Genomic DNA, 27,988 nt, shown 5'->3' with positions numbered 1-27,988 from the left:
TTGACTTTATTTTATGAGTTATTAGCACCTTATTGTCAACAGACAAGCAAATATTATGTGGAGCCACAATGGAGGTCAGCAAATGCTGATGTGGATGTTTGGTGTAAAGAAAGGATGGGCGATATCGGGCTAGTTTATTCATTTGCATTGTCCGTCTCCTCCTCGACCCACACAACACACTTCCTGCCTTCAAAATAAGACAACTTTGGACCAATAGTTTGGAAAATGATTATGAACACGTGCATCCTAGAGTTTTACTACAACAATGACAGAAAAAGTTATGTATTATGTTTTATATTAACAATAACAAGCATCTCTTCAAAGGTGATAATTTTCACTTTTCATTTTGGTGACACACATTAATTGGCACATCAAAGGTGATGCAAACCTGTTCTTATGGAAACTGTGATGCACCCTCAATAAACACATGAGGTCTCGGTGCATTTTAATGGTGATAAAGAAAATGGAAATTTGAATTTTGTGGCTGCTCCAAGGTTTACCTTCGGCCATTTCAGGATAAGAAAACTACATTGATAACATAAATGTGTCAGAAATTCCGCCTTTAATGAGATAATAATGCTGAATTTTGACTAATACTATCAGAAAATCAAGGATATTAAATTGTACGTATAATGGATATGCCTGGATATTATTTGTTGTTGTGTTCATGCTTTTCATCAATCTCTTACATGACTAATAATCTATCTATTTGATCTAATTCAATTAGAGATCTGTTTTTATACCGTCCATACACAGCGGATTCTTCTCACATGGACTCAAATTCATCAATGCGCTGCTTGGTGTTGCCCTGACGAATCTGACGTAGGGTCTTGTATTTGTCACGGCCCGCCTTCACATTCTCAGCGTGGATCAGGTCATTGAGGGTCTTTTTACTCTCATCTACAGCTTGAGCCAGCTCGGTGCTCAGGAACTGAAAGAGAACACAAACAGACGTAGCTCATAGCTGAGACTATTCACAAGCCTTACCCGTCTCCACTCAATCCCAATCTCAAAACATTTCTTTGTCCATGGAGAATAAATCCATGTCTGTGTCTGGGATTCTATGCAACATAGTACAGTATCTTGTTTTGCTTGGAAATAAGGTCCAATTGTATCACGGGAGGAATAGATTAGTGGATGAGACATGCAATATGAAGGAAATCGACGGAATGAACATTTCCTGCATCAATGTTCAATTATGTCGAGCGCACCTAGTTCTGGGTAAAACGTGCTTTTTGGAGGCAATTTAGATGCCTCCTTAACAGCAAATGTAAAAACCGCTACTGTACTGGACATATAAACACAGAATACACACAAAAGCAGGCAGTAAACACCAGAATGAGGAAGGGTAGGAGTAACAAAACACAACCTAACATCACTACAAATACTGTTTGGCCACACAATCAGGAGATCAGGAAGATCTTGGTTCAAATCTCTGCTCGGGCATCTCTTTGCATGGAGTTTGCATGTTCTCCCTGTGCTTGCATGCATACCCCCGCGACCCTAATGAGAATTTGCGTAATAGAAAATTAATGGATGGGACAATGCAACTGAATACAAAATGCAGTTTTATTATTAATGGTGGAAAAAAATCTAGTCCAGTTTGGAAAGGAGTGGCTGGCCAAAATGACACCAAGAGTGCAGCGACGCCTCATCCGAGAGGTCACAAAAGACCCCACAACAACACCCAAAGAACACTAGGCATCACTTGCCTTAGTTCAAGTCAATGTTCATGACTTCACCGTAAGAAAGACACTGGGCAAAAACGACCTGGGTGGCAGAGTTTCAAGACGAAAACCATTGCTGAAGAACAAAAACATTAAGGAAACATCTTTATGATCCCTGAGAACTTTGGGAAAATATTCTGTGGTCTGATGGGACAAAAGTTGAACTTTTGGAAGGTGTGTGTCTCATTACATCTGATGTAAAATTAACGCCCCATTTCAGAAAAAGAACATCATACCAGCAGTAAAATATGGTGGTGGTAGTGTGATGGTGTAGGGCTGTTTTGCTGCTTCAGGACCTGGAAGACTTGCTGTGCTAGTTTGAACCATGAATTCTGCTGTCTATCAAAAACTGTTCATGACCTCAAGGAGGACAATGATCCAAAACACACCAGCAAGTCCACCTCTGAATGGCTGGAGAAAAAAAAGAAGACCTTGGAGTGTCCTAGTCAAACTCTTGACCTGAATCCTATTGAGATGCTGTGGCATGACCTTAAAAAGATGGTTCATCCTCAAAAACCCTCCAATGTGGCTGAATTACAGCAATTCTGCAAAGACGAGTGAGCCCAAATTCCTCCACAGCGCTGTTCACTCCACTGTACATCAGATTTTCAGTGAATGTGCTACGTAAAATGTCTCCCAGTTCAAACTAACGTTGAATATCCAGCCTTTTGATTGTGCCTCACTGAATGCATCGTTATCATACAATCAGCTTTAAGAACAAACAACTAATGAGTGGATTACATTTCTGTGCACTGACTGAAACCCGGAATTTGAGCCTCATCTTCAGAGACGTAGTGATAACATTGTGACTAAAATACGTAAATATCTACAAAACTGTGCCAAAGTCTACCATAAGCTACTTAGGAACTTTCAACATACTAAATGTATCCATACCTTCAAGTTCTTCTGCAGTCTCTGGTTCTTTTGGGCTTCTGTTACTCTTTCCTCTTCACTGCGATCACGGACCATGCCTGGAGACATCAACTCAGCGCTTGCTTCAGCGCTGCTCTCATCGGTCTCATCGTGGTCATGCATGTGAAGGTGAAGCGAATCCTGGATGTGGATACCCATTATTTTCATCTTCAGCTCCTCTTTGGTTCTCTCCAGATCAGCTTCCACCATCATCGCCTGTCAACGGACACAAACACGAGTGAGGCGTCGGCAGATTTGGACAACTTTTTAACTTTAACACAAACTACGCTACTAAAATCTGATGCGATGTCAATCAAAGAGTTGGTTATTAACACAGTGAGGTAATGTTGTGGACGTTCTTTGCTGGTTTTTAGACATTTCATCTGCAGGACTGTCCAATTTAAATTCATCCCCAATTAGGGCAATCAGGTTTTCTAATGCTGCAAGTCATTTGACCTATGACTGTACTTAATGTTTTGGTAGGTGACAGTGTAGTCAGTTTCTATGGCAACAGTCTAGACCAGGGGTGGGCAAATATTTTGATTCATTTTGAATATTTTATTTGTCTAATTTTTGTGTTATACTATCAGCTGTATGTTCTCATGGCCCTTTTTTCAGGAGCACTTTAAACATCAGACCACATCAAACTATGTCATTTAATTTTACAGTTTTGTTGTTTTTTTTTTTTTTTTACTAAATAAGACATCCGACTTGCAAGTCACGTTGCCAGTTTGTATGTTAAAAGTTGAAATACTTAGAAAGCAACTGGCGGGCCGGATTCAAACGCTTGTTGGGCTGAATGTGGTCCCTGGGCCGTAGTTTTCCCACCCCTGGTCTAGACTCTTCATAAAGATAAAAGTAGTGCAATGCAAAAAAAATATGCCACTCTTACTGTGCCACCAAATTTTACATACACTCAACAACAATCTAAAAACACTTTTGGTTTTGCTTCCATTCTCAATGAGCTGACCTCAAAAGGTGTCAAACATTTTTAGTGCACACAAAAAGCCAATTTCTCTCAAATATTTCTCTCAAATCGCTCCAAACCTGAGTTAGTGCCGAGATCATTCAGCCACCTCACAGCTGTGGCATATCAAGATGCTGATTAGTCAGCACGTGTGTGCCTGGGGCTGGCCACAATAAAAGCCCTCTCCAAAATATGCAGATGAGCTCCCATTAGATGGTTTCTGACAGTTCATACAAACATTCTTCAGTTATGCATAATAATTGATCGTTGCAGCAACTGTCCACGTGGCTGGTCTCAGGCCACCTGGGAGGTGAATATGGAGATCCTGGCGTGGTGCCGTGACGTGGTTGGTAGTTGTGAGGTGGGTTTGATGACATTAATATTCAATTCACAGGAAACAGCTCTCCCCGATATTTATGATAACTGTGGCATTGTGCTGTGATGCACGTTTTGGAGTGGCCTTTTATTGTGGCCAGGCAATAATCACACATTTTAATCAGCATCATGATAAACCACACTTTTGAGGTGGATGACAAAGTGCTCACTAACACAAATTTAGATGTGAATAATATTTAATAGAGAGATGCCTATTGAGTACATAGATAAAGTTTGACATCTTTCAGTTCAAAATTGAATTTGTGATAGAATGTTTTAATTAATAATAGCTTTACCGGGGTGTGACTTACTAATCACATCTACCCATACATTTTCATCTTTGAATATTCTTGCCTGTTTGATTCCCTCCTCCTATCTTCCAGCTCATACCGTGTTCACTTAGTAGTGCCAGACATTCCCTCTATGCTCATTTTTGATTCATCCTTTATCTGCCTCTTGGTTCTTTCATTAATTCTCACCCTTTTCTGCCATCGCATTGCCTCCTCGTCCTTTTTCTTTTTGGCATCTTCCAGCTGGGAGATTTTCGTTGTAAGCTCTGCCAGCTCAGTGGCCTATCCACGTGTGCACACAAATGGGCAAAGAGTTAAGAGTGCTCCTGTTCTAAGGTCACTGTGCTCTGTCTCTGTGTGTGTGTGTGTGTCTGTCGTGACAATAGTTGTGTGTGTATGTGTGCATGCACACGTGTTCTAATGCAGAACCGAGCTGGGATTTATTCAAATCATTCAAAAAAAAAAGTTTCTTTCACAAATAAGTTTGGTCATTTTGCAGATTACTATAGTAGAAGTTGTGGGAAAGAAAACCCAATCTGTTAACTACCAGTAAGGACTAGGACATGTTGGAGTGTCAGGAAAGGCAAGCAGATGCTCTCCAAAGAGATGAGTTTTGAAGAGATTCTTCAAAGTAGCAAAAGAAGCCCACATCTGATGGCTATTAGTTTCTTACACTATTAGGAGTCGTGTGGACATTCGAGTATGGGTGCCATAAAATGTGGATGAATGACCATCAACACGTGTGATCATTATTATTATGTCAGAAAATGTGATATACATACCATACATGTTATATTGTCATATTGGTATTTACCAGCTCTTCCTGGCTTCTCATCTCGGACTGGGAATGTTGTAGCAGGGCTGCTTTAGCCTGCATGGCAGCTCTGTGGTCGTTGTCCAGGTTCTCGGCTTCCTCTTGTGCCAGCGTCCTCTCCTTCTCCAACTCGAGAGCCCTGCGAGTCTGTTCCTCCAGCTCTGAAACGCAACATCCAGCACAGGCATACATCCATGCGGTACAGTTATTGTATATATTACATCGGGGGGGATTCTCATATTAAGAATATTTCAATATGGTAAGTCACTTACTAAAATGTTCGCAAACAAAAAAAAATTGCAATACTCAGAAAGTTGTCAGACCATCTTGAGCTCTCTTTGTCTGCTCTTCAATCTGTCGCAATCTCTCCATCAACTCCATGGTCTCACGAGCAATCTTCTCCGTTTCCTTCTCGGCATTTTCACGCTTTTTTTTCTCACTCTCGAGCAGAGCCCTGACAGGAGAATTGTGCATAAATACACGTCTGAAACAACTCCATCCCCTGACGGTTCTTTCTTAAGTACAGAGAGCACACTGTAAATTGTAAAAAAAAAAAAAAAGAGAGAGAGAGAGAGAGAAAAGTCCTCATCATTTTCTTTACCTTTCCATCTGTCTCTTGTTCTTCTCCTCTTTGGCTTGGGCCTTCATCTGCTGCACCTCGATGGTGTCAGGTTTTCGTCTGCGCATGTACAAGTCATGGTTGCCCATGCACAGCGCCAGGATGCGTTTGTTGATGCGAAGACGAGGCACATAGAAAACAAAGTCCTTTAACACACAAACCTTCAGTGAGTTATGGAATCATAGAAACATATTCAAACATATTCATTACTAAATAAGCCTAATGTTGAGACTGTATATGATGCTCCATTGCACATACCGGAGACTTCTTGTCAATTGGTTTAATGACAAACTTCTTGTCATTGAAGGAAATATTTCTGATCTCACTCCAGGGGAAGCCGATCTTTGGGGTCAACCTGTAGAAGATTGGAATACTTTGTTAGAGCACAGAGCGGACGCAAACAAATCAACTCAAACAACTGGCAAAATAGTGGAGGGATGTACTGTAAACACGACTTTAACATGACTCGTATAGCATAAGGAGATAATGACTGATAATGACTGTGCAAGCGGTAGATTCCCGCTTTTCATGGGGATTACTTTCCAGGAAAAGCATGTCAAAAACTTGAGTTTGTAATTTTGCCCATAATTTTTAACATTTTTGACACGCGGCTCACTTCCCTTGAGGTTGATGTTCTCCTCCAATTTTGGATCAACATTTGCAATAAAATTGTTTTATTTATTTTACTCCAGAAAACTTAAATATGCCTCACACACTTAAACACTAGTGTAAAATGCATCGGTACTCGCCACTAATGGATCATAATGTAAGATGATCGATGAACGCATGGATTCGGAGTCATGTAATTGTCACCATAACTATGGTGCATTCAAGGAGCACTGAAAAAAAATGTGAAATCTCATTGCTCGACAGAAACTTTTGATTGACTAACATATTTCTGGTAATTCTTTAATTAACTCGACTAACAAGCTTGTGGTTATGTTTGCCCTGTTATTGCTGGATTCAACAAAAACTATAAATTGCTATGCCATCATGTGTGAATGCGTATGAAGGCAAAGATGCACTCACAGGGATGGAAGCAGTATAATCTGATCATGTAATATTCCTCGTCTCGTTAAGCATGTCCGCAACAAATAAAACCATTAACATTACCATTGCTGATCAATCCATAAACTGATGTTCCAGAAAGGACTGAGTGGCTTGGGTCACAAATGAGCAGCACATTTTGTTCTTTGAGTATAAAACCGGGTATGCTTATTGGTGCTAGGATAATGCACAGCTGAAGAATAAAAATGTTTTAATGCACAATAGAATTAGTATGAATATCTCTCACTTTGGACCAGGAAGATTTTCAGCAACATGGAAGAACAAATCCGGTGCCGACAAGCGACCCATTTTAGTCTTACACTAAAAACCTGGGTCATTTCATGAGATGTGCTCATAATTCCAACCCAATTTGCTAACTATATACTCGAGCTGATAATCACGCCTTCTGAATGGAAGACCTACTTGTCCTTTTTGTCATATATGTTGAGGCCCAAGGAATCCACTCCTAACCAGAGCTCTGTTCCTTTCTTGTTCTTGATGCTGAAGTAGTTGATCCCATACATCTCCAGATCCTGGGCTATCTTCAAGTACTCCACTATGGCGTCCTCCCTGTGATGAAGAGTCATGACATGTGCTGTGAAACACTTGTTTGCAAGTAAGGATGTACGGACTTTCTGCATCGCTGGGCTGGGTTACCTCAGCATTCCCTTGTGCTCTTGATGCCACACTTGGATTCTTTCCTCCCACTCATTCTTATTCAGTTTGTGCTGCTCTAAAACCCTGGTTTTATCAGTAAAGGCGACACACCAGGTAGAATTTAGATGACGGAATAAAGTTAAAAGTTCCTATCCGGAGGATGGACTAGCTACGTACCTTTGGGGCAAGAGCTTCTCTCTTGTTAGGTAGCCTGGTACATGGTAATCTTTCCTGAAGTCTCCATGTTTGACCTGAACCGAATAAGAGGCCAACAGCACGGCGGTCTCAGGTGGACAGTAGATATCATCGTTTAGGATGCTTTCTTTTACCTGAAGGACAAAGAATGAGTTATCTCATATTGATTTACAGTGGATACCCGCACATATGCCATTCAGTCTTCACAGCCCGCAAATTTGCTAATGTTTTGACAAAAGATCATTTTTACAATTTTTCCTTTGAAAATAGGCTTTCTTTTCAGCAGAAAATACGTCATTCACTTTAAAGGGGGCTATTGTGCTCATTTTCTGCACTTTGTATTGAGTTGTAGACTCCTACAGAGCAGCTACACAGGAAGCTTTCTAGACCTTCCTGATTCTGCACCTCTTTCTGGAGTGTTTGTATGGACTTCCTGCTTCTGACCCAAGCGGTTTGTTTAATTTACCACACCTCCGCCCCCTGCCCTCCTCTAGGTACGCACACTCAGCTGGGATTGGTCATACTCCTGCTTACAATTGTCACTTTTATTGTAAATGTTGATCTGAAATCAGATGAGAACCTCAACAGCAGCAGAGTTTGGAGAAGTGGAGCGAGCCATGTGTCAAAAGTAGACATTTTTATGAGTATATCAATTACTCACAAATGTTTGTCATTCCCTGGTCGGCTTGAAAGGTAACGCCCATGGAAAGTTGGATCTATTGTATTCATATTTATGGAACTCAAAAGAATTATGTAGGTCCTAATGTCTAATTAATGCACCTAAAACTATTTATGTGCACATGAATTCCATCATGGAAAACCTGAGAGAATTAGCGAGCATGCAAGGGTTGAATCCCTGAGGTTGTTTTGATTGAGATTCTTGGTTTGTCGATGTATCATCATGGCTCTATGAATATGTAAAGCATTTGTTCACATATAAAACAGGTTAAAAGGGTTTTCAAGCTAAAAAGTGTTGAATTATATTTTCATTATGGTATATTAGTTAGTGTTTTTAAAAAATGTTCAACAAACATACAATTGCAGCTAACTAAGTTCAGCTAGCGGCCATCATGATGTTAGCTTCTCTTGGGTAGATTGTATTCCTCACTAACCTGCAGAAAGAAAAGATGCTGCGTTGCCTCCTGGATGAGTTCCTCTGCAACATCCTCAGGGTAAAACTTGGCCCTGAACTTAATCAACAAAGGGTTGTTTCTTTTCACATCTTGAGCAGTCACCTGGGAACAGCACCCCACAGCAGAGGGGTTCATGAAGAAAACAGCTAATTAACCTCCATGGATTGACAAAATCATTATCGCTGTCGGATCTTTATTCATGTGGAATAAAGTTTCTCCTCACCCTCTTGTTGAGCTTTAGCCAGGTGGAGAATCCTTTACTGTCATGATACTGCAGACCGAAGAACCACGTTTCCCTCAGCCCGATTGTCTTCACTATCTAAACACAACCACTTCATCACATGACTGCTCAGCAAGAGTTTGTGACGAGGTGAACATACCTGATCGAAAAGCTGTTTGCCGGTGGTGCTGGGCAGGATGGCAAACTCCAGCTCAGCGTCCATGCTCGTAACTCGAACATTTATCTGCCATAAAACATAGTCATGAAGTATTTGTCACCGAAGAGGCACAGAGGAACACACAGAGGAACAAGTGGATGACTACTCGTTTTCTACATTTTTAGGCTCTTTGGAACTAAATTTGTCGGGTCTCGGACAGAAAAAAAAAGAGTTTTCCTTACATTCTTCTGTTCAATCAGGAGCATCCAATCACAAGAGGTTGATGGGGACTACAATAAGAAAAATGAAGCCCAAAGTATATTTTAAATGGAAGTGAAATAATTCAATAATGCATTTAATAATAATAAAAATGTAAAAACTAGGATTGGGATGAAAAGATGATGATCATAATGTAGCGGCATGGATGCACCCTCATGTATGTATATGATTTTGAGTGATGCAAACAAGTGCAGTTATATGCTTTATGACAATGTTGATTTTAATATGACATGTACTGTTAATTGTGAATATCTATACAACCAACAAAAAACATTTTATTATGGCGTGTCATTATGTATTGTCGATGGTTTTCTTCCTATACACACATCAGCCTCGGCCACCATTAGATTTGTTGTTTTAGCATAGCAGTGGATCATTCACAGACCCACAAATTTGCTGATTTTTGGTAAAAAAAAATAAAATTTGTTTTATTTATTGTTGGGTTTTTTTCTCCAAAAAAAACACACGTCAATCGCTATAACCTTGTATATATGCGATAATAAAAAGTGAAATGTACAGCAGAACACTGTTTTCAGTGTTTTTCATCAAGCATTGAGATTTTGCACTTTGCTTGGCGGTCTTTGAACACACCATAGTGGTGTTTACAGAGTGTGCTATTGCAGAGTATTAGTGTACCGTTGTAATAATACTATTGGTGTCGTTGGCATCATATTCCTCTATGATTCCCACCCCTAGTTAAAACAGTGTCACTGTGTATGTATCTTTTTTGTTTGCCAGTCGCTGCTGTCAGCAACAACAATAACCATAACAATCATAAAAATATTGCAAAATGTTTGACTTTCATCCATTACTCTGTTACGCCATTTTAGACTGCAAAGTTCACAAATTCCACACTATTGAAAATGTCTTTCACTATACAAACGAAACAATAAAAAGTTGTTACTCACAGTTGACATTTCTCTTTGTTTTGTGTAGTCTGTCGTGAAATGATTCTTCTGAGTAACGGCTTGTCGCCTTTTCTCTGTGGAGTCATATGAAACCGCTTGCAATACCAACAAGGATTAGAGTGAGCTAGAAAGGACCATTGTATTGTTCCCAAGTACTTCTCTCCAATTTAATCCAAAGGCAGCCTGGGGCCCACACGTTGCTGAAAGCAGCCTTCATATGAGATCACTTCTCCTCGTCGGGTTTTGGCTGTGCGTCACTTGTCTTGGATCACGGTTTTATGTCATACTAGGGTCCAGGTCATAGTGGGTTCCAGTTTCATTGCAAAATGATTGCAGTATCAGTATCGGATTGATATGAGTGTGATGAAATTGATATATTTCCGAACTTGTGTTGTTCATATTTTTACATCGTTGATATTATATTATTACATTTCTATATTGTGATTAGTGTTTCCACTCGGACTGCAATCAACAGTATTTGTGGTGGTTGGTTGTTGGCAATAAGTCGGACTTGTTTCCAGTCAGAGTTGGACTCTGCCATCAGGGGTGCCGCCAGGAATTCTGGGTCCCATGAAAAAAAATCACCTTGGGCCCTGGTAATTCCCAACTACACCCCAGCCTGATAGGCACCAAGCTGCAGCTATAAGTACTTTGTAGGTACTGGACCAAACCATTTCATGTAGCAATCAATGTATTGGGGGGTGTCAGTCAATATGGATTTGGCCAATGTGAATATTTAACTGTTACTACCAAATACAAGAGATTGTTATAATCATTATTTGATTGTATTTAAAAAAAAATCATAACCAGATCGCATTACTTTACCTATTTATTGGGGCCCCTGTCAGTCAGGGACCCTTGGAATTGTCCAAACATCCCCCCCTTTACGACGCCCCTGCTTACAATATAGTATTTAAATTGAGTAGTTACACGTTACTTACTATTTTTTGTTTTTACAGTTTACGTTCTGTGGGGGCAGACTACTTCCTGGCCCGCCGCACACGTCACACGCAGCTCCAGCTTCACCTTGCGGGAGCGCGCTCGTGTGCACAGTCACGCCGACTATTGTTTTTTATATCAACAGTGAGACCACCGGCCGACAAGACAGCACCAGCTGGGCGACCACTACTGGGATTTCTTCACCATGACTGACGAACAAGAAATCATGTGCAAATTAGAAAACATCCTGGAAGTCCGGTAAGGCTGTGAAATTGAGTCATAAAAACACACGCCGGTTGCTCGATAAAGGTCAGCGAATGCAACACAAAGATGAGCCCCCACTGGCTGCTTTGTTACCCTGTTAGCTAACCTTAGCTTACAGCGGCAGCGGAGCTACTCTGCTAAACGGACCGGCTAGTAGTCGAACCTTATTTTCCATGAGCAAGCCTTGCATGTAAATACACGAGTACTCCTGGGCTGTAGCTGGTATGTACTTTATCACGGTACGCTCCTTTACACATCCTAGATGTGTATGGTAATTCCAGATGTGGGCTGCCTAGCCATCCTGTGGTTGAGCTAGCTAATTAGCCAGCAGCAGTCTGTCAAATTCTTCAACATTGCTTCGTTTTCTGTACAGAAAACCAACAACTGTGCACACAAAATTTAACGTACAGGGAATATTTCCATTCTCTATTTGAAGGCTTGTTTTCCCAATCCTCCACTTGCTTCGTTGATTCATGCTAAATCTGAGTGATGTTATAAAAAATAGGTTTTGACTCATACTTTGTGTTTAATGTCGTTATTATGTAACTGCGTTGCACTGCATTGTACTGAGAGGTGTTTATAAGTTGAATGCCGAGCCACAGTATTTTAATCTCGTCGTATTGCTTAATAAGGCATTATGTATGATATAGTACACATTTACCTGTTTGTTATACAGGTGTACAGCAGGGATATAAATCTCTTTGGGATATATGATTTGATTCAAATCTAAATACACAGGTTATGAAACGATTAAAAAGCTATATACTCAAAATGTCATAACAATTTTAGAGTAGAGCTGCAACAACTAATCAACAACTAGTTTGGTTTGTGAGGAGGTAAGTCATCACCTAATTTGCATAATTGGCCATGAAGCTTGTGCATGTACTTTTTATGGATATTGTGGGCGACAAAACAAAATGAGCAAACCATGGACAGTAAAAACAAGCATGATTAGAAATACTGATTTTTTTGTTTTGTTGTATGTCATGAGCAAGACAGAGCCGCCAGTGAGTGCTTTTAAATGGGGATGTCCCACATGGAAATGAATGGAAATTGTCATAACAGCCAAGCACTGTTGTCATTGCTAAAGAAGATACAGCTCTTGTCTCATGTGCACTTAATGTCTACTCAATGTTTAATTTTAGCTTTCATTCATGAGCGAGTTAACCATATATGTTCTCTTTATGTGCCAACAGGAACAAAACAATCCAGATGCAGAAGATCAAGTCTCGCCTGAAGATTGAGTTTGAGGCCCTGGAATCTGAGGAGAAGCATTTAAAAGAGTACAAGCAAGAGATGGATCTTCTCCTGCAGGAGAAGATGGCGCATGTGGAAGAGCTGCGGCTAATCCATGCAGATATCAATGTGGTGAGTTTTATGCCACAATTACAGAGAAGAAACCTCATTATAGCAGAATTTTTCATTTACTTTCATGTGAGTAAAAAACAAATAAATTAGATAAAGGCAATGCAATTGCAGTGTCATAACACTGGCATGTCCACATAATTCATGTTGTTGTTTATACTGTTTATTTTATGTGTGCTTTCGTGCTTGCACAGATGGAAAGCACCATCAAGCAGTCTGAAAACGACCTGAACAAGTTGCTAGAAACGACCCGGCGCCTGCACGATGAGTACAAACCTCTGAAGGAGCATGTTGATGCACTGAGGATGACTTTGGGTCTGCACAGACTCCCGAACCTGAACGAAGAAGAGGAGAAGCTCTCGCTGGAGTTAGTATGCCGCACAGACACACACACACACACACAAACCATGCAGGTGGTCCTTGAGTTACGAACAAGTTCCATTCTTCCAGTTTCAGTATAAGTCAATAAAAGGATTACATACAATAATTAAATATGAAAAAAGAGAACGTCTTACTTTTACACTGGAATGGGCTTTGGAATAATATATACTATCTGTGGAAGGTGCTGAGGTAGAGTGTACGAGATCACTTGCAGGCCTTTCTACCTTTTTTTGGAAGGATAACCTCCTCTTCTCCTCACAGATCTTTTTGTAACATCACACAATCATTAGCGGCCTCTACAATGTACTATTATTCTGAACAGGTGTGAATGTAGTGCCCTGTAGATATTGTGCATACCTGCATTAGAAGAGTACTGTTTGTCCGTCCCGTGGTTAGCACTACTGTCACAAGGTTCCGGCTTCAAATCTTGGTCTCCACTATTATTTTCTGTAGGTTGTCAGACTCATTAGTGGCGCATCTTATTGTGAGAAGTCATTTTGGAGTCATTTTTCAGGAAGTGCCTGCTATAATTGTATTTGAAGGTGTGATAGAGCAAATTTCAAATAAATGAAATCACACCTCATTGGCCCGTTGGGTGTTAGATACATTTTCCAAAACTCCCCATGAGAGAACAAAATGAGCTTGCAGTCATAGAAAATCAGCGGGAAATATCAAGAAGCTTTATGAATTTGCATCGTGTTAATAGCATATGGTGCCTTGATGGATATCATGGTTGCAGGAAGGGCGACCCATTACATTTGTTCTTCAATGAATGCAGACTCCCATCACAAACCTATTTTTGGCGATAGAGAGCATAATGAAATAAGATCGCTCTGTTTTTTTTTTTTTTTTTAAATGGACCAGTGAGGCATAAAAACCAAGGCCGAATTTCTTTCCCAGCCCTCTTTGCCCACACAGAAAGACACACACATACACGCAAACACCATTACTATCACTATCGAAAACTTTGGCTCAGCGTTGTACCATTAAAAAAAAACACACACACACACACACTTGGTTGTTTCTTTTGTGTTGAGTTTTGATGCTGCTGATGTTTGATGGGATGGGCTTTGTGCTGTGCTGCAAATGAGACTCACACGCAGCCTCGCTCTCGTCTTGTCTTTGCCTTCAACAGTTACTTTGAGAAGCAAAAAGCAGAGTGGCAAAAGGAGCCACATGAGCCCGCTATCCCAGAATCCCTCGCTGCAGCTGCAGCGGCGGCCCAGCAGCTTCAGGTGTCCCGAAAGCAAGACGCCCGCCAGACAGCCACCTTCAGACAGCAACCACCACCAATGAAGGTATCGCCAGTGTGTGTCTTAAAGGACGACTTCATAACAATAATAATACCTTGGATTTATATAGCGTCTTTCAAGGGATCCAAGGACACTTTACTTGTGTTTCGTCTCCTTATGAGTTATTTGGGTTGTGTCATTCCTATTAATCAACGAGAACTCACTGTGATTCTCGCCACTGAAATGCTACTTTCTGGAGAGAAAAGTAAAAAAAAAGGTTGATTTAAATGAGTAATTGTGTGAATGCTGACTACTTCGTTTATTTATTCCTCTACTTCTTATTCCTCCTCATGTTTTGTCCGCTATCACTCGCCACATTTCTTAACTGATTCAAGCCAGTCCAACGTCAGCCCATTCAGGACGCTACCTATCAGGGTATTTTAAAACTTTTCCGTAAACGTTCATTTCGCAGACCCATTGATCGGAACTAACGCTACTTCCATCAACTAGGTCAAACAATCATGTTGTTGTGTGCTCAGCAGATCAAACTATAGTGAAACACGCACACAACAAACAGTCACTTACAAAATCCGCTCTACTGGTGGAATAGCATCAATAGTATCTTTCAGCACAAGACGTGTGTTCCTTGTTGAGCTGGTAAATTAAAAATAAACCTCAAGTTAAGAAAAAGAACAAACGAGCATCTTGCTGAGTCTTTGTACCGATGTTATTGGGTCTAAGTGGAGCTGGTATCCTTCAGTCTGTCCTTTTGTTTTGTTGGTAGCCTGTGGAATCTCAGAGTTGACCAACTAGTCGGCTTATTGCCACAACCTTCAACAATGCACGCACAAGGCATGATACTCTATATAATCTAGCGTTTATGTTTCAATACTAACAACACAATACCGGCATCATTGGGTTGCGTTACTAAGGCTTGAGGCATCACTTTTTACATTACTTTTAAACATTACCAGACGTTTCCTGGGTGCACTGATTTCACATATATTGCCATTTCCGTCAACAGCAGCGGGTCAAGCGCATGTAATCATGGCAGACTTTGTGAAGCAACAATGACTGCCTTTGTACAACGGAGGATCCAGAGCCTTATCTTTTTGAGCCTGAATATACGGCGGATGAGCTCCAGGTTTTAGAAGCTGAGCCCACAAGAAGAAAGAGTGAATCTTCCTAGCAGATGGCGGGCAAGTCATTACACCGGTATGGCTTGGTGGCGCAAATGTCGGTGTTTTCCAAGCCATGGCGACACAAATGGGAGTGTTTCTGCTGCACTGGAGGACAGGCGCTAACAAACCCTTCAGTGATAGAAACTTTTTTCCACCCACCCAAAGTAAACCAGCTGCATTTTGGGTATCCTCGCTGTGGGTCGTTTAATGAATCTAAACACAGTGATATCTGATATTGGCACCACATTGAAATTGGGCACAGAGACAAGCCTACAGGTATGTTTATAAAACAACGACAATTGTAATTACCTGTAACGGTGACCTTTTTCTTGCATGAAAAAAAGCACGCTGTTGTCATGTAAACAACGGTCTCATGAAAATGACGCATCAACCTTACACCTGCACCGGCTCCTGTATTCCCGCTCTAGGCTTGCCTGTCGTGCCACCAGCAGATTCATCGCAACGCTCCCATCTGCCCCCTGTGCAAGGCCAAGAGTCGCTCACGCAATCCGAAGAAGCCCAAGAGGAAGCCAGACGAGTAGACTCGACTCGCTGTTTACAGCCAACTGGCCCAGAACGCTGATCCAGGATCAGTCATGCGCACAGAAGCGACTGCTCAACACATTTGGACAACTTTAACTAATTCTAGTATTATTACCTTATTCGCTTTCAGTCAACACTGAACCAGGATCAAATCATATCGACGTTGTGCGTTTAATATGTAACTGTTTGACTTCCTCATTAGGTTTATTAGCCGTCATTTTTATCCTCCATGTTTATTGCCTTAGATACTGTATCGTATTATACTGTTTGCTTTTTATTTCTGTGCATGCATGCTTCCTTGGTATTGTGATTTGTGCCAAAAATAGGTTTCATTGCTACATTAACTTAAATAATGTTGTTTTAATGTTTACAGTGATTAAGTGACCACACACCTCCATGGGGTCAAACGTCCAGACTTGTTTGCTTTAAATTGTGTTTTAATACAGTGATATGAAAATAAATGTCTTTTTTTATACCAAGGAGGTGTATTTCCTATTTTTTCTGTCAGGCTGTGCTTCTTTTTCTGGTAGCAATGCTCCAAGACACGTTGTGTGTGCACTGTTAATCAAAGAGTGACTTCACTGGTATGCTGCTTTCACCAGCAGCAAGAAGACTACATACACGTTAAACAGGATGGTCTCATATACATGGGGAAAGAAAAAAAAAGTTTAGTTGGACCTCTGTCAAGGCTGAACAATTGTAATTTGCATCCACAAGATAAGTCATATGTGTAAGATAAGCATTCGGCCTCATGGAAGATTCTGTTGCTTTTACTATGCGTCCAAAGTCTTACAGCATTACATAATTATCACATTAACCTCAGATGGCCACTCCCAGATTGCAGAACTCCACCAAAGCTGGCTGTCCTGTCCGCAGTCCAGCAAGGTACCGATCACGTTATCGTCTGGGGCTGCATGAGTGCTGCCGGCACTGGGGAGCTACAATTCAATGAAGTCCAACATGACTTTAAACATGTTCTGTGTGACATTCAGAGGTAATCAAGTCTGGTGCTTGTGTGTCTCACCAAAAATTGCAGCAGCAATACTGACACCGAGTGACCGGTGTAGAATACAACATCTCATCACAACATCATTGAATGCGCCTGGTTGAAAATGCTTGATGAAAAACCGTGATCGTGTGAAGCTGCAACACGGCGAGGGGTCCGTACCCGATTCACTTGACTGGGTGACACCTAAGAACTCAAGTCAGTAAAAACAATTAAGTTCCCCGTCACTACTTCAGACCTGAACCCTATCGAGCAACTGTTGGCTCAAGCAGAACTTGGAGGAGACCAAGATGTCCAATGTCCACCAGCTTGGGAGACTGAAAGTAGATTCCAGTCACAACATGCAGCTGTGGTGAATTCCATGCCCAAGAGCATTAAGGCAGTGCTTATTTTTGGCACATTTCGGATATTTTCATTGTGAGATACTCTTACCTGTCTCCTCAAATCAGCTGATATCCCTCAAACACAATATAGAAAACTAATTTGTCAGGCCTGCATATGAAATATGAATAAATATTTGACTGCGCCGCAGCATTGTTCTTTACATTGTACAAATCCTGTCATGTGTGCTGTATCTGAAAAAGGACAGCAAGGTCCTGCTAAATGAGTTCTTGTAGTGTTTTTGTCACGGTAACCCCTCATTTCATCTGTTGCCAGGGCAACTCCACGTTCCTTCGTAGTTGCTAAGGCGACCACAGGTTGCTGTGACCCGCATATTTCCACAAAGTACTTCCTCCCAAATCCAGACAGGGGCAATGGAGGGTGATGAGGCGTTCTTGCACGCATGCTTCTGAGATAAAATTAAAGAATGCTATTGAGTTTAATAAATTGGAGTAATATACTCATGTCTACAAAACAACAGCAGAGAGGACTGGACTGCGGCCATGGCTCATGGGTGTATTTAGTCTGTCTTTCAGTGTCTGGTACGGCAATTGTGTTTTTTTTACGCCTGATAAAAGTTTTCAAGGCCACAGAAGGGTTTTCTCCTGACAGTGGGAAACAGAAGGAGCTCTACAGCCCACAGCAGACAGAACGTGAAGAAAAGGCCAGACAGGTTTACTTGGAATGGTCTCGTCAGTCATACAATTATACAAATTAGTGACTCCTTACCCTTTTCTTCTTGAAAGTTTGGACCCTCAGACCTCACTCCGGGACCTTGAGACACAAGGTCAATCAACGGCATGGGGGTGGGAGGTGGGGGCTCGCAGAAGGTCACACAGGCCGTGTGTCGTCTTCACTCGTCCACTGTGGCTTGTAAACGTGACTCACACTCTGTCTGGAAGGTCTTTGCCCCCACCGGGGCCTCACAGCTGCTGGTGAGGTCAAGCCAAGGACGCCAAATGGGCTTCCTCATCCTCCATTCCATGTAGTCTGGAAACTAAGGGTGGGCGGATCAATACATATTGATAGCATAGATAGTTACATTGTTGCTATTGTATACATTTATAAGGGCTGTCAAATGGTTACGAATTTTAATCACATTAATCAGTTAAATTCATGATTCATTATTATTAATCACCATTTGCAACTATGTGTTAAATATGCTGTTTTTTACAGTATTTTATGAAGATGTAAATGACAGGACACAATTACATACGTCAAATCAAATCATATAATAATCATATTCATATTCAAATAAAATTGACTGACCCCATAGAGACGTGAAATGGTTTGGTCCACCACTGCATGGTGTTGCTTGTGCGTTTCCAGCAGAGTGAAACAATGCTACCAGTGCCGAGTAAAATAATGTCTGAAGGAAAAAGGAAAGACAAAAAGGTAATGAGAAGAAATTCAAACAAAAAGGGTGTCAACATGTGACCTGTTTTTTTCATATTTTTTTTTGTAGCTTAGCAAGTCTGTCGTGAAAATGAACCTGTTAGCTTAATGTCCACAATGAAACAAGCTAGGCGAGTGTTAGCATGTTGTGTTAGCCTACAGGCAAATGTTTAGCATGTAATATTAAATCAGTTGTCCGTCCCACATTTAGTAGATTTGACAACAGAGGAGCAACACACTAAAATACACAACTCGAGGTAAGGTAGAGCGAGTGACGTAAATGAAACAACCTGGCAAGGCTTAAGAAGTTCATTGGGATTGCCGTCAGGTGTGTGCTGGCGACTCCGCCCTGTCAGGACCAGAAATGCACTGCAAGAGACAGCAGATAGGTGGCAGCAGAGCAACATCAGCAGAACATGACTATATGTACATTTAGTCATTTGGGGGCCCAATTCACACCTAATCCTTTTTTTTTTACATGTAATTTAGACCACATTTCCCCTGCTTTTGAAATAAATGCCTATTATGTGTCAGCTTAAGTTGCTACACTAAAAAGCAGTTTTCCACACGCCTTCTCTCCCCTGAGTCCGCTCGACTGGGCTAATTCCACGCCAACAAGCTAGCTTCCAGACGTGCGTGGTGACATAGTCCATTGGATGAGACGGGAGGAGCAGCTGGCTATCTGCTTATGGAATATTAGGCATTTTGATGGAGTTTTCAGCATGTGAACTCAGACTAAAATATTACTATGTGATTTAAATTGAAGAAAAAAGTTAAAATGATTTCTTTTGGTGTTCACCTCAGGGACACTAACTGTAATCAGTGTGCCATTACTGCCATCTAGCGGAGGAACAGGAGAATGAGGATTTTTTCCCCCATTTCATATGTAATATGTATTATATGAAATTCCATGTATTATCTTATTGTGTCCCAGTCAGATATTCAAGGAATGTTTTGTCATCTCCTGCAAGAATGTGTTACATTATATTAAGACTTGCTAAGAACAGCTGACTAAAAACATCTCACAGTCTTGCAGCTGACGCTTACTACAAAAATGGCTTCTGTTTGGGGGACGATGGACGAGATGGCAGACTTCAGCTTTTATTCACCTGTAACCTGGTGATTACATTATTGTTTTCCGTGCATATTTAATTAGGGCATAAATACATAATAAACACATTGGTTCTATTACACTATCTCTCTCTTTCTCTCTTTCAGACAGAGTGTCACTGCTCTATCACCTTTCTAATTTTAAGCCTGAGCTTCAACTCGCCAAGAATGGAAGTCCAGCCAGGCCCCATCTGTGGCCTAAATTTAGCCCCCAGAAGATTTAGTCCCCTCTTACAGACACAAACACACCATAGAACACTTTTGACGACTCACAGCTCGGTGAGAGCATCACACCCGTGACACACTTACTTCCTTTCTTCCATGTTACTCCAAGGTGATTTACTCACTCGGGAATAACAAGGTGAGTGCTAATGATGTGCTATCTTCTCATGAAGGCCTCCACATGATGTCTGTCTAGATTCTATTAGTAAACTGCAACATTGGTCCTTATTTAGAGTGTTTTTTTTTTTTTTTTTGCTAAATGCTGTGTTGAGATCTTTCTTCATGTCTCATATTACCTGGCCTCGGCAGATGGAAGAGCTTTGACTCACCAGGGGAGAATGATGGTTGTGGGCCATGCTGTCAACATGAGTTTGATGGACATTTCCAAGATCTTCTCCCTGCTGCAGCCCAAGGAGGAGGATGAAGACAACGAGCTGAGCCAGGCTTTGAATAACGCCGTGAGCAGCAACGACGTCACTCTTCTCTCCGAGCTTCTTTCTCAGGAGAGCTACAGGAGGTGTATCAATGCCCGAAGCGGATGGGGGGTCCCCGTAACCCCCTTACGGACCGCTGCTGCTCTGGGACATCTGAAGTGCCTAGAGCTTTTAATGGAGCATGGAGCAGAGGTGAGATCTTTCATGACGTACAGAACAGATGAGTGACTTTATGGTGTACAAATAATGGACAGAAGAAGCAGGTCTTCATGAAGCTGTGCTTCTGTGTCCATGTCCAGATAGACATCTTGGACGTAAAGGCCCAGACGCCACTGTTCACAGCTGTTAGCGGCAAACATCTGGACTGTGTGGCGGCCCTGCTGAAGGCCGGGGCTGACCCCAACGGCAGCCAGTACAACAACTGCTCACCGGTGGTGACCGCAGCCCGAGAGGGCGACGTGGGCATTCTCCAAGAGCTGCTCCGCTTCGGAGCAGAGGTGGACGTTCGACCTAAAGTACCAGAGTGGGCGTCCAATGCTACAGCCTGCAGAGGTCCTCTTTATATCTCAGCAGTGTATGGACACCTGGACTGCTTCAAACTCCTCCTGCTCCATGGGGCCAACCCCAACTTCAACTGCACGGATGAAAAGATGCTGGCTCGGATAAAGCAACCAAAGACAGTGCTGGAGGTGTGTTTACGTTACGGCTGCGGGGTGGACTACATCCAACTTCTCATAGACTTTGGAGCAGATGTTTATCTCCCAACTCTTATTATCGACAAGACAACCAAGCAGAACGAAGCCTTGGTCCTGCTGCTCAAGGAAAGGGGTGAGAGTCAAATGAGGATTTTTGTCACATTCAACCTAACTTGTGTAACTTTGTTTCTCTTTCAGTTTGCCCCAAAACCCTGATGTCACAGACACGCCTCGCAATACGAAGTCACCTTTTCTACGCCGATAAAGAGCCCGCCATTGACAGTTTGGACATTCCTCTCATCCTGAGGAACTACCTGAAGCACATCCCAGCTGGACTCACGTGCCTCTCCAGTTAGCACCAGGTGCTCCAGCAAAGTTTTATATATAATATTAGAAGTGGATTTCTTTTTTTTTTTGGTCCAAAATTGATTAATTTCTCCCAAAATAGATTATATATCCCAAAGAAATAAGATCTCATTTAACCTGTAATGTACAGCATACATGTACCACTGTCAAAAAGCCCACAATTATTACATGTTTACGTCTTTATGCTTCACTGAAAGCAGTTAAACATCTCTAGTATTTTTTTGGGTGTCCCCTGCCCTTTTCCAAAAGGGTGTTTTGTACCCTGAAGTTGTTACCCGTCCAAAAACAATGTGATGCTGTATTACATGGACATGTCAAGCACTAGGACCAAGCGGAAAAAGGCGGCTCAAACTGAAGCCAAGTCCACATTAGACCGCCCATAAAACCATTGATTGGCTGTGCCGTTTTTTGTTGCTAACGTGTGATTGGCCGTCCCCGCTGTCACTCCATGAGTACATAGACTTGCACATCCGGTGTTTGGGTGGCTGGCCAGGGTTCCAATGCTTATCTGGTATTGTAAATCGTTAACATAATGGGTGTTTGTTCTTTCAGAGGTTTCATTTCCGATCATATTTAATCATCATCTGTGCCTGCCTGTGTGAGTACGTGCGTGTTTGGCGTCCTCCTCTCCCACCATGAAATCCAAATCTGGTCCAAGAACATAGACGGTGGGAGCAGCAGAGACAAGCAGGTCTGTGTATATAAGTGTACCGCCAAAGATGACCACTAGGGGCCAGAGTAGTGCTGCATATTCATCCTCACACACGGGCCTGCCAATGGCAGTTTAACTGATCTATTTTTGTCTGCCTCCATCACCCTTAGCCATGCCCTTTGATTTTTTTCTTTTCCCTGAGTATCTCCTCACGCATGAACAGTAATATTCCTTCATACAAAGCGTCACAAGTGGAGAAATAGCTCTCCAAAACAGCCACCCACACTGAATCACGCCAGGGAGTCTTACATCCTCGCTTGCATCTGTGGGCTTGAAAGATGAGGAAGAGGAGCGATCTTCCTTCACTTGAGCAGTCAGCTGAGAGATGTATTTGCATAAGACTCATTACTTATTGATGGCAGCATAGTTACGATCGGCACGCTATCATTTTCGACTTTTCTTTCAGCATCCCGTTACCAACTTAGGTCTACTTTCCAAGCCCTTCTTCGTGAGTGCATCCTCAAATAAGAGCCAACGTTGCAGGAAATGATGTCACGACAGGAAACCCAACACAATGCACTCACACACCAACGCCCGGCCCCGCTCTGTAGAGGTTTTATTTTCAACAAAAGTACAGCTATATCAGATATGGATTTTTTTTTACAGCGAAGTACAACATATTCCCAGTGCTTCTGATTACATCAAAACATATAATGTACATAGAGTTGACATCTCCACTCTCCCATTCACAGTTTCAGGATTGAATAGGCATTATTTTTCATTTCTACAACAAATAAACTCAAAATGCCAGCAAAAAAGAAAAAAGTGAAATGTTTGCATATGGCGACAGAAGGATTTGGGTAGTGTGGGTTCATTTCCTGCGCTAAGCAAAACCCCAGACCTGGGACTAGATGGTATTATACAATGAATAGTGTTTGTCAAAGTGGGACGCCAGTCTTTCTTCAGCTTGTCATTGAAAACCACATTATATATGGCTGATTGGACTCCATGTGGTACCCTGGATCTCTATTGGCAATGTCGTCATGTTGCGTGTGAGTGCATGCACGAAAAAGGCTGCAAGTGACCTCTTATGCATTCAGTTTGCTAACTTGGCTGTCTTGGTTCATGACCGGAAAACAAAAGGCAGTCCTCTGGGCCTCGTGTAAAAGGTCAGGGTTAACGCTATCAGATGAACAGAACCGATATATACATTGTTAGAACAAATTGGCTCAAAATGATAGCGTTGAATACTGGCTACTAATTCAATAAATACAAGAGAGGAAAATAATCTCTACTGTCAAGTCATTGTACTTCAGAGCATCTCATTTTAAAACAAGAGCATGATATGAATTGTAATGAAGTATTCTCTCTCTCTCTCTGTGTGTGTGTGTCTTCAGGATTAGAGTTATTTTTAGCACATCCCCACAGAGTTCGCATATATTCCGCTCCTCTGCTTGACTAAAAATCTATACACAAACACCTATGATCAATGCTCACGCCTATTTGGTTGTCATAGAAAAACGATACCCGTTTTGCCTTAGTGACTGGCGTTCCATAAATAACCAGCAGTTAAGAGCTAAGCCAGTGAAATGAAATTTAAAAAAAAAAATGACAAGAAAAACCTCTAATATTTGGGCAAAGAGAATGCCAGTGCCTTTGACCTATCAAGAGCTCGCTCTTTGACTCCACGCCGGGATAAAGCTCCGTCCTTTTCCCCGACGTGGACGAAGAACAGAAGCGTAAAAGGAGCGTAAACGTGACACAAGCAGGAGACGGGTGGACTCCTCGCAGTGAGATGGCAGTGGCTTCACCACAGAAATGAAATGAAACTAAACAAACCGTAAAGAGTTGTTTTAAGTCTCATGCAAAGTATCAGATGCCACAAGCATGCATTTACCGGGTACTGAGCTCTACCGTACGCTAGAACTGGAACAACATTCGTCTCCAACGCAAAATATCCAAATATATGATCTGTTCTTTTTACAGTATTTACATTTGTGTCGCTGATAAAGTTAAAATAGATTACTTTTTCTTATTGAATTCATAACTCACTGCTAGTAGTAGTAGTAGTCTTTGAACAGTATACTCTAACTCCACTAAGGAAAACTAATGATTTCTACGATATATTCCAAAGTAATCATCTTTCAACAATGAAGCAACTCTATGTCTAAACATCTGAAATAAGAATAACTTATATTTGTGCAAGAGAATCACGGCTATGCTAGTGTGATAAAGGAACGTAACAAGTATTTGTGCACAGTATGTGGAAAAAGATCTTTATCCGGGTGGATCTGGTGCACCAGCAAACCAAGAATTCCCAGTATGAGAGTTGAGAGAGCCAGAGAGAAAGGAAGAGGCTGTTGCAAGTCCCACACTGAAGGGAAAATACGTGACGAATTCAAATCTGCCTGTGAAACTGAATAGATAATCACTAGTGGAATGCTGGAAGGCACTGTTAGATAGCATCTCTCTTCTTCTCCGCAGCACAACGGGCCAGTAAGTGCGCATGATTGTGTATCTGTGTGTGTTTGCATCTGTGTGTGGAATAGGAAGGAGGCGAGGGAGGTGGGAGGTGGGAGGTGTGGGGGGGTGGGCGCAGCACTGGACCTGAGGTTATCATGATCTGGGAACCATATGTTGTTGGCAAAGGGAATTATCTTCCAGAACAATCTGACTGGGAGCCATCTCCACGGACACCACTCACCCGTGTCTCAACTTCCTTTAGTCAAATGAAACATATTGCGCTGCATACAAATCAATTCCAACTGTCCCAGGAAGGCAAACAAAATGGCATAGAACAATATATCACACTTGTTAAGTAATAATTGAGTAGTGAAGTACAGTCAAACCTTGGTTTTGGCTTGGCAACCGTACTTTAAGGCCCCCTTCATTAGTAACCCCAAGTTGGATGTACTGCAGGTGCGGCCCACAGACCCTGGGGAGATGTTGAGAGGCAGTTTAGATGCTCTTTAACTGGGCAAGCAATAGCCAGCACTGAACTGGCAGCGACGCAGTGAAATGAAAAACACTAATTATGAAAAAGCACAACATCTAACAAGTAAATAAAAACACACATAGTACAACTACTACTGCTATGGGGCGTAATAACTGTAAACATGTAACATTAAACTAGCAACGTTTCGCAAAACAAGTAAAGACAGTCAAAAACTGGAGCGATGCCCTGCTTCCAGCATGCTCTGCGGCACCTTTTTATTGTTAGTTGGTGAAATTACAGGCTATGGTTAAAATAATTGTTGTTTATCCTCCACTAGTAGTAGTAGTAACCCTATGTATGTGTGATCTAGCTGTCATGTGTTAAGTTGCTGTGTGATGGTTATAGTGTTGCCATTTCTGATGCACCGACAAGGTCACTGCAAGTTCAGTTTTGGCTCCTGCTTGCCCAAATAAAGAGCAACTTCCTCTAAGTAAGCAAAAGTACCAATAAATGTCCATCTTTAATGTTATATTTTTACAATTATGTTTAACATTTTTAGCATTTATGGCCAACCAATGTTTGTTGCCAATTTAGTCACTTGGTTGAAACGTGATTATGAATCGTCTAAAAACTCAGCCAGGCCGACCACTGGGTTGAGTTTGAGGTCCCTGATGTGATGTACGGGAGGTCCACATCAGTTATTTATCTATTTGTCATTTAGCAATATTTTGCATGTAAAACTACAATTATTGTCTATAAAATGCACCTTTTTCATATTTATGGGTGTCTGGTTTTCTTTGGGAAAAACTGCCTCGGTTTTTGCCCGTTTCGGAACAAATGAGTGATAAAAAGCGTAGGTTCCACGATAATGTAATGTCACCAAATCCCACATAAAAAATGTCTGCTCACAAACCATCGACAGATGTTTGCCTTACATTCCAGCTGTAGCAAAGAACATGACAGAAGTGTCCACACAGAAAAATGTCTCCCTCGCTTATTGTCGGTTAAACAAATCCATCTGATCAGGCCACAGTCTTCAGTAATTCACTTAACAGTGCGGCACCCGGTGCCAGAACATGGATCAGATCTGAATACACAACATGACGAGGGGGGGGGGGGTAGTGCCAAGGTTTCAAGCTGCAGTCTGTTGAGATGCACAGACCACAAACCTAAGATGTCTGCATGCTACACGTTATATTCATCCTCGTGCCTTCCTACGCTCTTATATTGCACTTCCAGAAATACTTCACCACCTCAGGAACCTAGCCTCCGATGCCGGTTTTGACCTCCTTGAGGTTAAGGGTCTACCTCGTTTCCTGACGTTATTATCTCCTGCATTTATCAGTCTGTGGCTTTTCTGAGTGCGACTGATACAAAGTAAGAAGTTTTTAAAAGGAGCAGACGAGAAAATAACGCTCAATACCAGCTCTAGGTGTATTTCTGGAGGTGGGCCGTGCTCTTTCAGGTCTCTGAGGTGCCAGCACAGTGCTACAGGGGTGGTCTCTGGGGAGAGAGAGGAGGGGCTCTGGCACCAGGTGGCTGGAGCGTAGCCTGCCTATCTCCTGCTCCCAGCAGGTTCATCTGAGCGGCAAGCTCTCCACAACCCACCGCCTTCGACCCTCCGAGTGATGGGATATGAATACCCTGTCAAAACTGCTTGGTGGAAGAATGTAAATACTCTATTGACGTTCCCGCTATTGATTTGTTCCTGGAGTCGTATCGTGGCTGGTGGCGGCTTTCTCAAGGAACGGGTGCTTCCTCTGACTCATGGAGGCTGAGCAGGTGGGCAGAGAGATAAAGAAGATGCCAGGATGAAGAGGAGAGGGACGAAAAGGCTACTACAGAGCCGGTTGAGAGGAGATCCGGATGAAAGCATGCGTGGAGCGTGGATGGTCTGTGATAAGCAGCGGGAGAGGTGACGCCCAGCAGTCGAGCCTCGCACGTCCCTTCAGACGCCCGGCGTTATTTGGGCCCACATTCACAAGAATGCAACGCGCAATCTGACGTAGCAGCACAGCAACGATCTCGGACTCACTCATACAAAATGACCTGGCGCTGCCTGGTGTGTGTCTCCGGATGACGGACTTGAAAAGGATAAATACAACAATCTCAATCAACTCCAGGACATTCAGATGGTGTGATGACAAGCGTTGCAGAATCTGAGGGAGAAAATGTGCGGCGGTCGATAACTAAAAATGTTTTTAACATTTTTATGAATTCTTAGCTTTTATTTTTCCCCTCAATTCTGTTAAAATATTCAGTCCTCTTGCTGCTTTCACGCACCCCCCATGTTAACGTTGGTCCTTAGCTTTAAAAGTCTCTTGAGTAAGTGTATTTTCTTCATGGTGGGACATGATCATCCAGTGTTTAGTGCTTCTAAGAAAAAAATAGCTGGTCCTTCAGAAGAGTCTCTATTTCTTAAATGGAGCTAATCTACTAAAATTTTGCCAGAAAGGAGCCTGGCCTCTTTTGGATTGACTGAATTCAAAAACGTCTCCTTGTGCCATGTCCTCCGTTACCTCATACTGCCCCGCACTGAGGGGGTCCTGCGGGGGCGGGTATGAGGGGGGCGTGCACCTGTTTACAC

The 27,988-nt window shown here is 42.0% G+C and overlaps 4 protein-coding genes and 1 long non-coding RNA gene across 24 annotated transcripts in view; 2 read left to right on the top strand and 3 right to left on the bottom strand.

Annotated features, from left to right (window-relative positions):
* On the bottom strand, nucleotides 1-12,054 carry LOC131110148 (moesin-like). 7 transcript variants are annotated; one of them, XM_058062929.1, is made up of 16 exons: nucleotides 10,457-12,054; nucleotides 10,301-10,374; nucleotides 9,356-9,403; nucleotides 9,117-9,200; nucleotides 8,960-9,055; nucleotides 8,716-8,838; nucleotides 7,586-7,737; nucleotides 7,409-7,492; nucleotides 7,223-7,321; nucleotides 5,963-6,059; nucleotides 5,687-5,850; nucleotides 5,409-5,539; nucleotides 5,086-5,246; nucleotides 4,461-4,553; nucleotides 2,622-2,855; nucleotides 1-931 (listed from the first exon to the last, which is right to left on the bottom strand). In XM_058062929.1, the coding sequence occupies exons 1-16, from the start codon at nucleotides 10,515-10,517 to the stop codon at nucleotides 767-769; spliced, it is 1,866 nt and encodes a 621-aa protein (XP_057918912.1). In that variant the 5' UTR covers nucleotides 10,518-12,054; the 3' UTR covers nucleotides 1-766. The 7 variants fall into 7 exon arrangements, with proteins under 7 accessions (XP_057918912.1, XP_057918909.1, XP_057918913.1 ...); XM_058062926.1 differs by having other exon boundaries at nucleotides 7,175-7,321; nucleotides 10,457-12,050; XM_058062930.1 differs by having other exon boundaries at nucleotides 7,175-7,321; nucleotides 11,126-12,046.
* zc4h2 (zinc finger, C4H2 domain containing) lies at nucleotides 11,309-16,685 on the top strand. The gene is made up of 5 exons (XM_058062936.1): nucleotides 11,309-11,497; nucleotides 12,700-12,871; nucleotides 13,063-13,235; nucleotides 14,385-14,547; nucleotides 16,091-16,685. Exons 1-5 carry the CDS (start codon nucleotides 11,445-11,447, stop codon nucleotides 16,202-16,204), a joined length of 675 nt encoding a protein of 224 aa, XP_057918919.1. The 5' UTR covers nucleotides 11,309-11,444; the 3' UTR covers nucleotides 16,205-16,685.
* On the bottom strand, nucleotides 12,329-19,418 carry LOC131110151 (uncharacterized). The gene is made up of 4 exons (XR_009120850.1): nucleotides 19,278-19,418; nucleotides 18,862-18,961; nucleotides 18,322-18,589; nucleotides 12,329-13,203 (listed from the first exon to the last, which is right to left on the bottom strand). It is a non-coding gene; the product is annotated as an uncharacterized LOC131110151 (long non-coding RNA).
* Nucleotides 18,888-24,073, top strand: asb12b (ankyrin repeat and SOCS box-containing 12b). 3 transcript variants are annotated; one of them, XM_058062935.1, is made up of 6 exons: nucleotides 18,888-18,987; nucleotides 20,016-20,106; nucleotides 20,206-20,458; nucleotides 20,629-20,945; nucleotides 21,053-21,581; nucleotides 21,647-24,073. In XM_058062935.1, exons 4-6 carry the CDS (start codon nucleotides 20,658-20,660, stop codon nucleotides 21,802-21,804), a joined length of 975 nt encoding a protein of 324 aa, XP_057918918.1. In that variant the 5' UTR covers nucleotides 18,888-18,987; nucleotides 20,016-20,106; nucleotides 20,206-20,458; nucleotides 20,629-20,657; the 3' UTR covers nucleotides 21,805-24,073. The 3 variants fall into 3 exon arrangements, 2 of the variants coding, with proteins under 2 accessions (XP_057918918.1, XP_057918917.1); XR_009120849.1 differs by having other exon boundaries at nucleotides 18,932-20,106; nucleotides 21,647-22,853; nucleotides 22,933-24,073; XM_058062934.1 differs by having other exon boundaries at nucleotides 18,932-20,106.
* Nucleotides 23,060-27,988, bottom strand: part of LOC131110147 (rho guanine nucleotide exchange factor 9) — a 36,318-nt gene continuing 31,389 nt past the window's right edge. For 11 of the 12 annotated variants that reach the window (XM_058062913.1, XM_058062915.1, XM_058062914.1 and 8 more), the window contains one exon: nucleotides 23,060-27,988. In XM_058062913.1, coding sequence (XP_057918896.1) covers nucleotides 27,813-27,988 — 176 coding nt within the window. In that variant the 3' untranslated portion in view covers nucleotides 23,060-27,812. The other variant, XM_058062916.1, reaches the window with a different exon arrangement.

This window comes from Doryrhamphus excisus, chromosome 23 (genome assembly GCF_030265055.1).
Source record: "Doryrhamphus excisus isolate RoL2022-K1 chromosome 23, RoL_Dexc_1.0, whole genome shotgun sequence".
In the NCBI taxonomy this organism is placed as follows: Eukaryota; Metazoa; Chordata; class Actinopteri; order Syngnathiformes; family Syngnathidae; genus Doryrhamphus; species Doryrhamphus excisus.
This window is presented reverse-complemented; position numbering and strand designations above follow the sequence as displayed.